General features: G+C 39.2%; 1 protein-coding gene across 1 annotated transcript; it reads right to left on the reverse strand.

Moving 5' to 3' along the window:
- Positions 1-2,026: 2,026 nt before the first annotated feature.
- On the reverse strand, positions 2,027-3,096 carry LOC117376759 (C-C motif chemokine 21-like). Its single transcript, XM_033973296.2, has 3 exons — positions 2,715-3,096; positions 2,392-2,506; positions 2,027-2,253 (listed from the first exon to the last, which is right to left on the reverse strand). Exons 1-3 carry the CDS (start codon positions 2,767-2,769, stop codon positions 2,142-2,144), a joined length of 282 nt encoding a protein of 93 aa, XP_033829187.1. The 5' UTR covers positions 2,770-3,096; the 3' UTR covers positions 2,027-2,141.
- Positions 3,097-16,618: the final 13,522 nt, after the last annotated feature.

Consider the following 16,618-nt stretch of genomic DNA (forward strand, 5'->3'; position numbering starts at 1 on the left):
GAAGTCTGGAAACTCCAATCCCCTTTTATCTTTGGGTTTGGAAAGCATCTTGTAGGCTAGGTAACTTAAAGAATGATTTATGAATGTAACATGGTAATGGTTGATATATATATATATATATATATATATATATATATATATATATATATATATATATATATATATATATATAATCGCATGCTGTTTGTAATAGAATGTAATCTGGTTGGTTTATTTTCAACTTCACAGTCTTTGTTGAGTGAAGCATCTTCTTCATTTGTTCTTTTTTCTGCAGCTGGACCTCGTATTTTAACAAACTTGTCCTAGGGTTTGGATCTGATGGCCCTCAAACTGAGGCAGCATCATCAGTACATATCTGGGGTCAAAGCTATTAAAATAATGTACATAAGTCTCAGAGTGTGGTCATGTCGAGCTTTTAACGCAGTGGCCATTTTGAAATCTTACAAATCCCTGTAACTCAAAAAATTTGCAAAAGTGATTAGATCTGGATGGACCCAATGTAGCATTTGTGTATTTTGGTGACATAATGATGTGTGAATTAAACTTGTGTTTTTTACATTTGCATGCCCAAAGTCAATGAGAAGTAAAAAAAAAAGTTGTTGGTCAAAATCCAATGAAATTTGGTACACCCATTCCATATGTGACAGTGCGCAAAAAAATCTATCTCCAATGTGAAGGCAGCCATTTTGCATCAAAATATAAAGATGTCCAAAATCTAGCCTCATACTTTACCAATGTGAAATCTGGCAGATAAAAACCCTAGGACAAGTTTGTTAAAGTATCATCAGGACATATTTGGGATCGAAAGTTGTTAAAAGAATTTACAGAAGTCCCAGGGTGCGGTCATAATGAGCTCTTAATGAAGTGGCCATTTTTAAAAGTATAAAAATCCCTGTAACATTTACAAAAATGTTCAGATCTGGATGAACTCTATGTTCAGATCATGAAAACACACAAATGCTACTTTATCTTACAAGAATTAAACTTGTATATTTAAAACTGGCTCTCCAGTGCCCCCTGCCAAGTTAAAATGGGATTGTCATAGACAAATTTGATACACAGAGCCTTTATGTCACTTTGAAGAAAAAAGGCCATGAAGACCATGCCCTATCTACATCTACCTGTGCATATCCACACCTCAAAAAATTTGGTACACACATTGTTTATCTGACCCTGAGCAAAAAAGTTTATGGGGATCATACCCTATTTCCAAAGTAAATGCAGACATTTTGAATCAAAATCCCTTGAAACTTTGCAAGCTTTTTCATATTCAAACTCCCATTTTGATGTTTGTGCATTTTAATGACCTGGACATAATGATATGCAATTTAAACTTCTATCTTTGAAAATAGCTCTGCAGCGCCTCCTGCACAGTTGTAATGGGGCAGAAACTTTTAGTTTGTCATAGGCTAATGAAATTTGGAATGCACACTCTTTATGTGAATCTGAGCAAAAAAGTGTATGGGGACCACATCCTATCTCCAAAGTGTATGCAACCACTTTGAATCTAATTATCAAAATGTCCAAAGTCTAGTACTCACTCGCACTTATCTGACAGACTCCAAAACTGAGACAGCATCACCAGGACATGCCTGGGGTCAAAAGTTGTTAAAAGAATTGATATCAGTCTTGGGGTGTTGTCATAATGAGCTCTTAACGAAGCAGACATTTTGAAAGCATAAAAATTCCTGAAACTTTTGCAAATACCGTCGGATTCAGACAAACCCTATGTAGTGTATTTTGATGAGCTGGACAAAATGATGTGTGGATTAAAATTTTATCTTCGAAAATGTCTCTCCAGTACCCCCCTGCTAAGTTACAATGGGCCGTAAACATTAAACACTGATCAGATGTCAAGCTTAGGTTGATATGCATCTCTCCCTTCCGTGGTCACAAGGGTTGCGAGGTCCCTTTATCATTGCTTACAGTTTTAATTTTAACTTGATTTTCAAAACTAGGCCTGTCAGAAACTCATTTTACACTCTTATGGCAGACTACAAGTTCACAACACATACACAAGTTACAAAGTTTATTTAATAAAAAAAAGTTAGGCAGGCCAGTTTCAGACTCAAAATACACAGTATCTAGGTAGTAGAGGTAGTATACATTTACAACAGAGCACAGAGCTCACACAAGTGAGTCTACTGCTGCTGATTCTCCTCTCTCTGATCCACCATTTTCATGACTCTCTGCACCCATAGGTGTCCCTCTGGGTGGGGCAGGCACAGGTGTTTGCCTCCTTTCATCTGGGCCCTGCACAGAGCACATACAGTTAGACTGACCTCTGAGACCTTCCACACACACACATGCCACACTCATTTAGACAGACCCCTGAGAGAACACACAGTTAGACTGGCCCCTGAGAGCACATACACATAAACAGACACTTACACAGTGGCGCTGATGTCACAGCCTCTCCCAGCTTCCTGCACCTTGTAGCTCTGGATACGTCCCGCAGGCAGACGCTGCTGAGCCACCCTGAGACAACAGTCCTGAGCAACCTCCGCTGCAAACAACAAACATTTTAGAATGACGCCAAACCTCCAACATGCACCAACTACAAAGTAACATCAACACAGTCTTGCCAATTAACATATGCAGCTAATGCACATAGGTACGATGTAAACCAGCAATAATCTTTTTGGTGGGTCAATAATTGACTGTAGAGTAAATGGTAAAGGGTCTTTCAGAGAGTCATAAATGCAGGGTCTCACCTGAGCAGAGAGCAGCACACAGCAGCAGGAGCAGCACACACACTTTTGGATCCATCTGTCTGCTCTGGAGGGTGTGGACTGGAGATGGTTAAGGTTGACTGGCAGTGGTGGTGGGAGGCTGGCTGTTGTAGGCTGGTGAACGTAGTTGGCAGGCTGGTGTCTTGGGCTGGTGTGGCAGGCTGGTGGTAATCAGATTAAGGTGGTAGAGTTTGCTGTGGTGAAGTGTCTCTGAACCTCTGGGCTGATGCCGACTTCTTTTATACAGGTGAAGAGAAAGTGAAAGTGTAGCTCACTGACTGGAAATAGGAGCAACTGGCACTCACCCAAGAGAGGGTTAACCGTGCCATACCTGCCCGGACCCTGGAGTGATTCAGGGTAGGGCAGCAGTCTGTGGCCTGGAGCAGTTGTGTTGATTGCATCAACTCTCTCAGCTCAGTGCTGCAGTGTTCTGGAGTAAAAGTGATGGACTTGTCTGGACTTGCCTGATCACTGAGGGGGAGGGTTTTCCCATGAACACAATCAGGAGCAACGGGCAACGCTTACCAGAAAAAGAAACTCTGGAACGTTTTTGTTTTCTGTAATGTAATTATGTTGAACAGAGAGCACTAGATAACAAAATGCATTGTAACTGTTCTTATTGGCCACAGCGAAAAGAAAGCAAACTCTACAGTATCACAGGAATATCACCCTTAAACTTAAGTGAAGTGGTAGTATGTAACTTTCTGGAGGCAGAAAGTCAAGTGCAGAATTCCATGGAGATATTTTGGAACACTCTCCATGTTTTATGCCATACTGTGGAATATTATAGCTAAAGGAACAACATTTCCATGGAACCAAGCAGGAGAAGGCTCTCTTCCAGGCCATGTAAGCTATGTTTGTGGAGACGCAAGCCTGCTCACAGTAACCCAGGGCTCATCCCTCAGACTGCAGTATAGTCAGCACCAATGATGCAGATGCAACAGGGTCGGGAGTGTTTATTAATGTGCTGTTCACGTTTGTATGGTTAGTGTATTGTTGTTATTATTATTATTATTATTATTATTATTATTATTATTATTATTATTATTATTATTATTATTACATTCAGGGGCAGACTGGGGCTCTGAAATCTACCCAGCGGCCCATCACCAGCCCTGTCCGCCAACCCTTTTTAGCATAGTTGTAAAAAGGAAAAAAAAAAATCACTCCATGTGTAGGGCTGTATAGGGGTCTGGAATTTATCTCCCCCTAAGAGAATTTGGTGAAAATATCACATAAATACTATTCTGCTGGATTTTAGTTATTATTTTTGTCAATAATAATGGATTAGGCTACAATAAATTGGTGAGATCTCATCTTCATAAAATTACACATCATACAATTGACCAATGTTATGTACAATCATTTATTTCAAGTTAAATGCTTAATTCAGTGCATCATTTATGCCAAAAATCAGCCGACAGCTTTTGGTGTTTATTGTGAAAGGTTTTTTAATGACAACACACTAAGGCCCTTTCTGTAGTTTGTCACTGCAGATGGTTTTATTTTGAAAAGGCTTCGGGAAGTGTTCACTTGATGTTTACAGCTCTTTGACATGGTATGAGCTTTCCGAGGTTTTGGGCTTCTTGGGAATTATACACTGATGACGCTCTGTGGCCTGTGATGGGAAGGGTCAACTCCACTGAGACATTTGTTTGAGCTTTTCTATTGTATTTTACTGCTCAATGTTCTTAAATTGTCCCTCGGAGACAAATAAAATGATATTGATTGATTCTCAAATAGCACAAAACATGGAATAGGCTCTCCAGGCCCTCTTCCTACCAAACACTTGCTTAACAGGAAATTCAACCTTCCCCTTTAACAGCTTGTCAGAGGTGCTTCAACAGAAAAGTCCATTTTGCCTATATCATCATCTTACATGGCTTTGGAGTGATCAAATCCAGTCACCTTAAATACCTCCATCAATGACCAATGCAGTGCATCATCACCATGCTGTATTTTATTTTGTTTGAATTCTGAAGATGCTATGGAGGATGAGGAACATAGATCTGAAGAGGAGGAGGATGAAGAGTCAGGCTAGGGGGGCTAGATTATCAGAGGCCAGACTACTCTGAGGGGCTAGGCCCAAAATTGTAAAGTGAACACCTTGCCTTAAGCGCAATTTGTGGCCAGTAAAACATGATATTTCTTTCTTTTTTCTTAAGTTACAGTTAAAGGGACGGAAAGACCCACAAGCCCTAACCACTCCTGATGTCCTGTCACGCTCTGTTTATTGGTAGATTATAGAATCAAAGAAATATGCCTCTTTTGTGTGGTAGTTGCAGCTGGCACGCAGCCTGGCACTCCTGCTCTTCCCTAGCATAGATACAGCACTTTCACTTTCTCTGCTGTGGCCTGTTTTGGGTTGTTTAGTTTGAGGACCTTGGCAGTAGCTCCACAGGTCTACATCTCCACACTGCAGTGGGAATGTCTCTGCTGTCAGTGGAATATGGAAGAGGCACAGAATTCTAGTAAAGAAATAAGAGCCACAAACAACAGGTGGGGAGGATGTTATAGTCTTATTGTGAATCTCATTTGTTGCTCTTCCCTTTGGAAAATCCATCACATTCTGAACTAGTTACACAGTTTGGATGAAGTAGCCTATCTTTGAATTTGGTTGAACCCAAACAGTTATTTATTTACATGGCCAGTAAAATAGACCACTCAGAAATCACTAATAGAATCAGATTTTTGCATTTACATGCACAAAAGAAGTCTGATTATCAAATATACCAGAGGCTTCATTGATAGACTTGCATAATTTTGCTGAGCAAGTGCATACTCATATTGGTCACTAAAGATGTACTCCATGCAAACTGCCTCCATGCAAAGTGAGATCAGGGCCACATTTGATCCCGCCCTGATCTCACTTTCTGAACTCTTATATATGGACAAAGCAAGTGAATATAAACTGAATTTATTTATTTAGTGGCAGCCACTTTTACAAGCTGAAAAGCCCCGGGCTTGGAGGAATGGAGCTCCTGGCAAGGCAGACACAATGGGCGGTGCAACAGCCACACCGCATTAAGACTGGTGCTGGCAGATGCAGTGCTGCAGATCCAAAGTGACATGACTGAAGTGGAGGCACAATATTTAAGTGGCCCACTATCGAGAATTTAACTGATAGAGGCAGCAACACTACGGAAAAGATCCAGCTCTGGAGATGATATAGTTTGAGGACATTTATTGACAACTGGACTCCATTACAAGAACAACTGCATGATTTAGGTGTTTGACAGATTTAGTGAGTCTGTGAGTGAGTGGTTTGGGGATCATTAATGCACATAAAAAAAATGGTGGTAAATAAGGTATTCAAGTTCTTAATTGGAGAACACCTTCCTGTGTCTGAACAACAAGACTGCCGTGTCCAAAACGGAAGTTAACACAATGATGTAAAAATGAAACTTGACAAAAAGGGGCGTCTGGTGTAGGTTTTATTGTTGACCTTCACAGATGAAGTCCCAACACATTCATCAGGTCCTCTGGCCAATGGGCTCCGTGCCAGAGACCTTCAGAGTGCTTGATGGAGCTGTGGGTCCATTTGGCCCATGTCCATTTCTTTGGTTTCACTCCCCCATTTCTGGCATTTCTGGCAACTCTCGGTTGCCCCTAACAAAGGTAAACTGTTGTCACGCAGTAACTTGTAGGGTTGTCCATGGTCCATGGCAATGAAGTGGCGAAGCGATAACACTTATACAAGATCGCCCACTCTTCTCTTGTCCATGTCCAATCTCAAGTGAAGAAGAGTCAAAATGTCCAGCAATCTTGAACAAAGATCTTCATGTCACAAGACTTATCATCAGAGAAATACATGAGAACCTAGCTCATTGCAGTCGCAATCACGTACTGTCCAAGTTTAGAACTAAGTCCTGGTGCCAACTCTGCAAAAAGAAAGATTCTCTCAAAGTGTATAGCCTGCAGACGTGCACAAGGAGTTGCAGGACAACAACAAATGGCCGATCTTCCTAGAAACAAAGTGCTGCCAGATGATCCTCCATTTACAAACACAGGAGCATTACATTCACCTGCCTGACCATTCATGCAGTACACTTGGAGATGATGTCCTCGTTGGATACAGATTCATCCACACTCTTTGTCGCTTTATAGCTAGAAGGGGCCAAGTAAAGATCCTTCGGACAAAGAAAATAATTTCATCTAATTTCATCTGTGCTGAAAGGGAGCTCAAGAGATTGATAATTGGCTTCAACAACAAAACATTCAATCGTTGTTCCTGCCACCAGGTCTCACCACAGAGGTGTTTGGAAAAGCTTAATTAAGTCCATAAAGAAAGTCCTGAGTGCACCCCTGAAACTGCAGACACTGGACGAAGAAAGCCTGTACACTCTGCTATGTGAGGCAGAAGCCATTATCAATAGTCGATCGATATCTAAGGTGTCCAGTGACCCAAACGATCTTGAGGTGCTTACACCTTTTGCTCTCCCTCTCTCCTGGTCTGTTTGATAGACGGGATCTCTATGCCAGGAAAAGATGGAAACAAATTTAGTATATGTCGGACATATTCTGAAAACAGTGGATAGGAGAATATTTGCCCCTGCTCCAAAAGCAGAAGAAATGGACTCGTCCAATCCGCAACTTTGCTATAGGAGACATTGTGCTCATCGTTGACGACTCTTCCCCACATAATTCCTGGGTCACAGGTAGAGTGGTGATGACAGACAAGACTGTGTAGCTCTGTTTATTGATTTAACTAAAGATTTTAATTCAGTGGATCATGGAGTCCTCCTGAAGTGTCTAAAGCAGATTTGACTATGCTACATGTAAGTGGTTCCAAAATTATCTTTCAAACAGAACCCAGGCTGTAGTAGCCAATGGTTTTACATAAGATTTTCTAACTTTAAGTAAAGCAGTACCCCCCTACTTTTTACTATTAATTCTATTGGTTACAATTTAAAAGAAAGCCAAATGCAGTTATTTGCAGATGATGCTGTTTTGTATGCAAATACTCCCTATGCTGATCAGGCACTTTTAAATCTACATCAAGATTTTCATGAAATCCAAAATTCCTTCATAAATCTTAAACTGTCCTTCAATGAAAATAAAACTAAGTATATGATTTTTTTCTAAAAAAAAAAAAACATTTATGTAACATGCGAGCTACAAATCTTTATATGCTAAATAGTAGATCCATTTAAAGGATCGACACTTATAAATTTCTTGGATTTGGAAAATTAATCCTTTAAAAAACAGCTCAGAAGTATGTAACAGTTTAAAATCTAAATGATAATTTTATTACAGAAACAAATATTGTATCCCAATAAATTACATAAAAAGAATAGTGCAAGCAACCTTCCTCTTCATACTAGATTATGGGGATGTGGTGTACGTGCAGTCTTCTGTACTGTATTATGAGGATGTGGTGTACGTGCAGATTTCTGTACTGGATTATGGGGATGTGGTGTACGTGCAGACTTTTGTCCTGGATTATGGGGATGTGGTGTACGTGCAGACTTCTGTACTGGATTATGAGGATGTGGTGTACGTGCAGACTTTTGTCCTGGATTATGGGGATGTGGTGTACGTGCAGACTTCTGTACTGGATTATGGGGATGTGGTGTACGTGCAGACTTTTGTCCTGGATTATGGGGATGTGGTGTACGTGCAGACTTCTGTACTGGATTATGGGGATGTGGTGTACGTGCAGACTTTTGTCCTGGATTATGGGGATGTGGTGTACGTGCAGACTTCTGTACTGGGTTATGGGGATGTGGTGTAGGTGCAGACTTCTGTACTGGATTATGGGGATGTGGTGTATGAGCAGACTTTTGTCCTGGATTATGGGGATGTGGTGTATATGCAGACTTCAGCCTCTACTTTGAAACCACTAGGTCCACTCTTTCACTCTGCCCTTTGTTTTATTACAGGGGATGGATCTGAAACCCATCACTGTATTCTCTATGAAAAAGTGGGTTGTCCATTACTGTGTTAGAAGAGAGCAGCACAGTATGAAATGTATCTGTAAGGGATGACTTCAAAAACTCCCAGAATACCTCACCTGCTTGTTAATCATTGATACCTGAACATTTAATACCAGATCAAATGACTGTATAAGGACTAGCTGCACCAGAACTGAGATGGGAAAGAGGCTTTTAGCTGTTTTGCTTCACAAAAATGGAATACACTCCAATGAAAAGCAAAACTGGATACGTTGGTGACACAATCGCTTTTTAATAATCTGATGACAAACTTTTATAGACACGCCTGCTCCTGTCTTTAATGTTTTATATGGACTTATATTGTATTTTAAACAGGGTACCCATGAAAAAGAGAGCCCAAGAGCTCTCATTGGGTTCCCCTGTATAAATAAAGATAAATAAATAACAACAACAACAACAACAAACTTTATTTATAAAGCGCTTTTCATACAAGAAAAATGTAACACAAAGTGCTTTACAGTGCATTAAAATCAGTCCCACCCACCAAACCCACCCAACCACCTCACAGCCAAACAACCCAACCCCAACACATCAATAAACACAACCAGAGAACCCCCCCACCCCAACGCACACTCCCACCCCCCACCCCAACACATGTTAAAATACCTTTGGTTTCATTAAAATAAGTTTAAATGCCATAGTCTGGATAAAGATGAACCAGATGAGAGAGCGCCACCAGAGGAACGATCTGCACCAGGAGCAGGGTCACCCGCAGCCACAGGACACCAGTCCAGGGCCCAGAGAATAAAAGCAGTTCTGTAAGATAAGAAGGCCCAAGACCATTAAGACATTTAAAAACCAGTAAAAGAACTTTAAAATCGATCCTGAAACACACAGGGAGCCAATGCAGGGATTCTAAAACCGGTGTAATGTGGTCCCGCCCCCTGGTCTTAGTCAGGACACGGGCTGCTGAATTTTGTAATAATTGTAGACCTGAAATAGCCTTTTTGGGAAGACCAGAGAGCAGGGCAAAAAACAAAACAAAAAAAAAACAGTCGTATAGACTACTGTCTATACGACTGTTTTTTTTTTTTTTTTTAAAGAGAAGGAAGTTTATTTATACAGCACCTTTAATATACAAGGTCATTCAGACTGATTTACAGAATAAGACATTAAAATCACAATATGACAAATCAAAACATAATCACACATAATCATCATAAAATTAACATTAAAAGAGAAAAGTGCAGAATAAACTCCTTTTACATGCACAGATAAACACAACTGGAGTTAAACACTGTCAAAGTAGAGGCCTGGCCCTGGTTCTCAGTTTAATCCTGTTTTAGTCCTGTTTTAGTCCTGGTTTAGTCCAGATTCAGTCCCGGTTTAGTCCTGGTTTACTCCCGGTTTAGTCCTGGTTTAGTCCTGTTCTAGTCCTGGTTTAGTCCTGGTTTAGTCCCGGTTTAGTCCCGGTTTAGTCCTGTTTTAGTCCTTGTTTAGTCCCGGTTTAGTCCTGGTGTAGTCCCAGTTTAGCCCTGGTTTAGTCCTGTTCTAGTCCTTTTTTTTTTTTTTTTTTTTTTTTTTTTTAATTTTGAAGAACACCCAGTGACATAGAAACACATACAATATTTACAGCTTACTATTTACAGAGAAAGTTGTGTTGATGTGTAAAAGTGTTGGGGGGGGGGGGGGGAGTACAGTACTGCATTATTCTGTCTTGGTTGGTTTTCTTTGTAAATATGTGTGTGTGTGGGGGGGGGGGGGGGGGGAGTATATGAGTGTGTGTGCGGATATAAAGAAGTAATACTAATAATATTAATAATAAAAGTAAAGATAACGATAACAGGTTTTATTATTGCTGTCATACTCAGTGTTGGTCGATATTGCTCTATGTTAGTTTTGTGGTCCTAATGGTGGTATTGGTTATTTAGATTTAAAATGTGTGTGCATGCGTGTCCTGTACAATGCATTAAAAGAGGCAAGGTTTTGGTGAGCCCGCACTCAAGGGGCAGTACCCCCTAGCAACGCGCCCATTCCTTGCTAACCCTAATCTTTTTATGTATTTGTTGTCAATTATTATTATTATTGATTAATAATTAATTTATTATGATTAATAATTGTTATTATTGTGTATATATATATATATATATATATATATATATATATATATATATATATATATATATATATATATATATATATATATATATATGTGTGTGTGTATATTTAAATTATTATTTAATAATTCATGTTCTTTATTTTAATATTTAATATGTGTGTTTATATTCATCCATTTATTTATCTCCATCAGAACCACAAATTAATTCAATAAATAAATTAGTTAATGAATAAGGCAATAATAATGACAATAATAGTAGTGACAGCAACAATAGAAACGTGTACATACAATGAAAACAATAACACAACAATAATAGTGGTATACAGCAATAGTGGTGGTATGATTGCAATTATTGTAATAAAGTTTACATAATGTCGTGTGTGTGTGTGTCTTTGTAGGAATGGGGGTGTGTATAGGAGTGTGCGTGGCGTTCTCATAATTACTATGTTAATGGTGTTATAATAGTCTATTGGTGGAGTTTATGTTGTTGATATTGATGACTGATTGAAAACAATATTGAAGTGGTTTATGAATGGTGTCCAGGTTTCCATGAAAGACGGTATGTCATCCTCAAAGTATGCTGTCATTTGAGAGGTTGAAATGTGATGGATGAGCGAGTTAGACCAGTGTTTGATGTTTATTGACTGTTTTGATTTCCAGTTTTGTAGAATTATTTTCTTGGCGATAGTTAGAGATGTCAACAAACTGTTTTTATATTTAGGTGGTATGGTGAAAGTTGTAATAATGCCAAGTAAACATAGGGATGGGGAGGGAGGAATTCTGCAGCTCAGGATGTCTGTGAGTTTGTGTGTAACTGTGTTCCAAAAACCCTGAACTGGTGAACATTCCCAGAGTGCATGTAAATAAGTGTCTGTGACTCCCATGGTGCATTGTGAACAGGTGTCTGTGTCTGTTAGTCCCATAGGACACCAGTCTATACGACTGGTGATAAAAGCATGCATCAGCGGCCCGAGAGAGAATGGGACGGACTCTGGCTATGTTTTTCAAATGGTAAAAAACAATGTTTGTGATGTTTTTAATGTGTGGAATAAAAGTCAGCTCAGAGTCAAAAATAACGCCCAGGTTTCTTACTTGTGATGATGGATTAAAAGACTGTGACTGTAATTTGGGTAAAAGTTTCTCTCTCTGGGCCTCAGGACCGATGATTAAAACCTCAGTTTTGTCCTGGTTAAGCTGGAGGAAGTTTTCTGCCATCCAGGATGTGATGTCTAAAATACAGTTAAAAAGAGCATCCATTGGGCTGGTGTCATCAGGAGACATGGAGATGTAAAGCTGTGTATCATCTGCATAGCTGTGGAAGCTGATTTCCGTGTCTCCTGATGACATCACCAAGAGGGAGCATGTACAGGTTAAAAAGTATAGGACCTAAAATGGAACCCTGGGGCACTCCACATGTGATTTTATGAACCTGAGAGGAGTAGGTGTCTAAACTTACCATAAATGTTCTGTCTGTGAGGTAGGAAGTAAACCATTTGTGTACAGTACCAGAGAGGCTGACCAGGTGTTTGAGTCTGTTTAAAAGAATAGTGTGGTCTACTGTATCAAAGGCAGCGCTTAGATCCAGTAGAACCAACACTGTCACCTGTTTAGAATCATAATTTATTCTAAAATCATTTAAAATCTTTGTCAAGGCTGTCTCTGTACTGTGGTTTACTCTAAAACCAGACTGACATTCTTGAAGAATGTTCTGTGTGTTTAAAAAATAATTAAGCTGGGTAAAAACAAGTTATTCTAAAATTTTGCTTAAAAATGGTAAGTTAGACACTGGTCTGTAATTGTTAAAATCATTAAAATCTAAATTGCTCTTCTTCAGCAGGGGCCTCACCACTGCAGCTTTAAAAGCAGTGGGAAAGACCCCTGTCTGAAGAGAGTAGTTCATCATGTTTAAAAGTTCGTCTCTAAATGATTCATAAAATGACTTGAAAAAACGTGTTGGAATGGGGTCAAAAAGACATGTGGTGGGTCTTACTGAGGAGAAAACTTCATCAAGCCTCTCAGCATTAACCAGGACAAAACTGTCCAGTGTTTCCTCTGGTAAAGACAAACAATCAGATGTGTTAAAAACAGTGGTTTGGTTAGATAAAATGTCACATCTGATTTTGTTTATCTTTCCCATGAAGTGATCTGCAAACTGCTCACAAAGGGAGTCAGTGGGAGGGAGTTTGGAATTGTTAAAATTACTGTTAGTAAGATGGTCGATAGTGGAGAAAAGAATTTTGGGGTTATTTTTATTGTTTGTGATTAGTTTGGAGAAATATGAGTTTCTATTGTTTCTGATGGCGTTATTATATGTTTTTAGATGTTGGTTATACATTTGAAAGTTAATTGTGATTTTGTTTTTCCTCCATTTTCTTTCTGCCCTTCTGCAATTTCGTTTGAGTTGTTTTATTGATTCATTTTTCCATGGTGCCACAGGTTTGGAGGGGGCCTTGCTTAATTTAAGAGGAGCAACTGTGTCTAAAGTGGATTTAAGTTCGCTGTTAAAATCATCAACAATAAAATCACAGGAGGCAGGTAAAACAATTGGAGGAGTGTTCTCTAAAATTTGAATAAAATTTGCAGCCACTTCAGGGGTAAGATGATGCTTCCTCACAGTTCCCACAGAGGTCTCCCGCTGAATAAAACCAGTGATATTAAAAAACACACAGAAATGATCAGACACAGCCAGGTCAACAACAGAGGACACACTCGCAGACAGGCCATGAGTGATGTCCTCTGTTGTGAGTTGGCTGTGTCACATGCTGGGTAAAATCCATGTAATCAAGAACATTTAAAAATTCCCTTGCAACAGGGTCTAAAATATCTACATGTAAATTAAAATCACCGGTTAAAATAATCATATTGTAAGAATTATGTAAAATTGATAAGAATTCGGAAAATTCATTGATAAAATTACTGCACTTTTTTGGTGGTCTGTAAATTGTTACTGCTAAAATTTGTGGGTTATTAAAAACAACTGCGTGGTATTCGAAACTTGTAAAATGATTAAATAAAATAGGTTTGGTGGCCAGAGTACTTGAACATATAGAAGCAGTGCCACCTCCCCTTTTACTACCCCTAATTGAAAAAGCATAGTTAAAATCAGAGGGGGGGGGTCCTCATTGAGAAAAACCGGTCCATCTCCACCCAACCAAGTTTCCGTTAAAAAGAGACAGTCAAGTTTGTGGTCTAAAATCAAGTCATTGACAATAAAAGCTTTGTTCAGCAGAGAGCGGCCGTTTAAAAGTGCCATGTTTATTGTTGAAGGAGGATGAGTAGGAGGAATCTTTGATAAATTAATTTTGGTGAGCTGTGATAAATTATTGATGTTAACTGTACGATTGTAAGAGTTTTTGTGAATAGGCCGCTGTCTGCTGAAAATTACCGGAGTATGATGTGATGATTCTATTGATGGCGTGGACGATGGTGATGAGATTTCTGGAGAAAACCGTCATGTAGATTCTATTGTGAGCTGTATGTTCTGGAAAAAAAAAATGAACCATGGAGATTTGGATGAAGAAGGTCCTTTTTGAACAGTCCGGGTCTCTAGAAGAACAGAAGGAAATTGTCTATGTAGGGGATATGGTTGGTGGTGCAGAAGGATTTGAGCCAGATGTGAAGTTGTCTTAAGCGGCTGAATTTGATGTCTCCAAAGCGAGGTGGGGTGAGTGGGCCAGAGGTTATGCATTTTTTATTTAGACTATGGATGGTGGAGATGAGAGTTAAGAAGTGGTCCTTAAGTGTTTCTGACTGCTGCAAACAGAGATCATTAGTTCCAACATGAATCACAACTGTGTTAACTGTGGAATGCTGACGTAGGATGTTGGGGTTGGAGTTTGTGATGTAGAAATACACATAAATTTACTATTATATATTGCTAAAATATGTTTTCTCTGCATATGTATGTATGTATGTATGTATGTATGTATGTATGTAACAAATTGTGCATTGTCCTGGATTGAAAAATATGGACTACAATCCTCCAATTCATCTCTTGATGGTGAGCTACCAAGATCCTATGCAGTAGAAAAAAAAAGATTTCATATGTACCCATCCTTCTGCAGATTTTACCCGCCCCTATATATATAACAACAACAACAACAACAACAACAACAAAAGAGGTCAACTCTGAACTAAACACAAAATATCTGATGATTACAATAATATCTGAAATAACTGAATCATATTTTCAGATGGTAAGCAGACGGTTTGTCGGTCTGTAACCTGACTAGCTGAGTGGTGAATGGAGGAAATGTATATATTTTTTTTTATTAATTTATTTTTTTCAGAATGATTCGAGGAATGCCTGCTGTGGAGCTGACTGTTTTTTTGTTTTTTTTTATTGGAGCCTGAGGTGTAAATAAAACAAAAAAGACCAGTATTACAATTTTTAACCAGTAATGTAGTGATATTAAATAAAAAAAAAATAAACAAGACAAACATATATATATATATGTTTGTTAAACTTGGACAACTGCAATTTCATCCAAGAGCTTTTGCTACTAAGAACTGAACTTGGGGAACATGAACTTTTGCATCTACCAACAATACAGACACTTCTCACTGTCTATTACTGTTTGTCTTGTTTATTTTTTTTTTTAAATTTAATATCACTACATTACTGGTTTAAAATTGTAATGCTGGTCTTTACACCTCAGGCTCCAATAAAAAAAACAAAACAGTCAGCTCCACAGCAGGCATTCCTCGAATCATTCTGAAAAAAAAACAAAACAAACAAAAACATTTCCTCCATTCACCACTCAGCTAGTCAGGTTACAGACCGACAAACCGTCTGCTTACCATCTGAAAATATGATTCAGTTATTTCAGATATTATTGTAATCATCAGATATTTTGTGTTTAGTTCAGAGTTGACCTCTTTTGTTGTTGTTGTTGTTGTTGTTGTTAACATAACTGCATTTGTATGTGACACTTGGTTGCTATGCCGACACGTTGATAGGAATTTTTTATTTGTCAGGTACTGGTCTCTTTTTGGAGACTGGCTCTGGTGAATTGAGATTGCTGTTGTTTTGCTCTTGTTCTGGCATGGGTTATGACCTACAGTGGCGATGCTTGTGTTCAGGAATAAAAAAAAAACAAAAAAACAGAAGAAACCACTTTATATCAGAGGCGGTGCTGTGGAACGGCTGTGGATCAGAATCAGAATCAGAAGACTTTTATTGCCATCGTCGGTGAACATAGCTCATAAACTAGGAACTTACTGCACTGATAAAGTGGAACATAAAAGCACACTGAATAAATACAAATAAGGGCATGCACAAAGTTAAAAGTTAAACTAAAAGATATGCTTAAATATAAAATACATAGAGGTAGAACAATAGAAGCATCAGAACAACAGTGCAAACATGGCTTATTAAAGCGACCGGTATTATAAAGTGTCCAGTTTAGTGCACTTATTATAACGTGTTCATGAGACAAACGACAGAGGGGAAGAAACTGTTGGACCGTAACCTCCTGCCAGAGGGAAGTGGCTCAAATAGTCCATGTCCAGGGTGAGAAGTGTCAGCTGCTATATGGCCTGCTCGCCCCTGAGTCCTGGAGACGTACAGGCCCTGGAGACATGGAAGGCTGCAGCCAATCACCTTCTTAGCAGAGGCACAATGCGCTGCAGTCTCTGTCTGTCCCTGGCAGTGGCCCCAGCGAACCACACAATGATAGAGAAGGTGAGGATGGCCGTGTAGAACTGCACCATCATCTGGACTGGCAGCTTGGCTTGAGGGAGCTGATGGTTGGCTCCCACTTGAGGTCCTGAGTGATGCAGGTGCCCAGGAAGCAGAAAGAGTCCACAGTGAAGTTGTGACTTTCCTGAAGTCCACAATCATCTCCACTGTCTTCTGGGTGTTAAACTCCAGG

The sequence above is a fragment of the Periophthalmus magnuspinnatus genome, chromosome 9 (assembly GCF_009829125.3).
Source record: "Periophthalmus magnuspinnatus isolate fPerMag1 chromosome 9, fPerMag1.2.pri, whole genome shotgun sequence".
In the NCBI taxonomy this organism is placed as follows: domain Eukaryota; kingdom Metazoa; phylum Chordata; class Actinopteri; order Gobiiformes; family Gobiidae; genus Periophthalmus; species Periophthalmus magnuspinnatus.

Excerpts from the sequence above, each read along its gene's own strand:
- LOC117376759 (XM_033973296.2), bottom strand. The coding sequence starts at position 2,769 with ATGGATCCAAAAGTGTGTGTGCTGCTCCTGCTGCTGTGTGCTGCTCTC. Across the intron at positions 2,507-2,714 it reads GTGTGCTGCTCTCTGCTCAG|CGGAGGTTGCTCAGGACTGT; the intron begins GTGAGACCCTGC and ends TGTTGTTTGCAG. Across the intron at positions 2,254-2,391 it reads TGTGACATCAGCGCCACTGT|GGCCCAGATGAAAGGAGGCA; the intron begins GTAAGTGTCTGT and ends TGCTCTGTGCAG.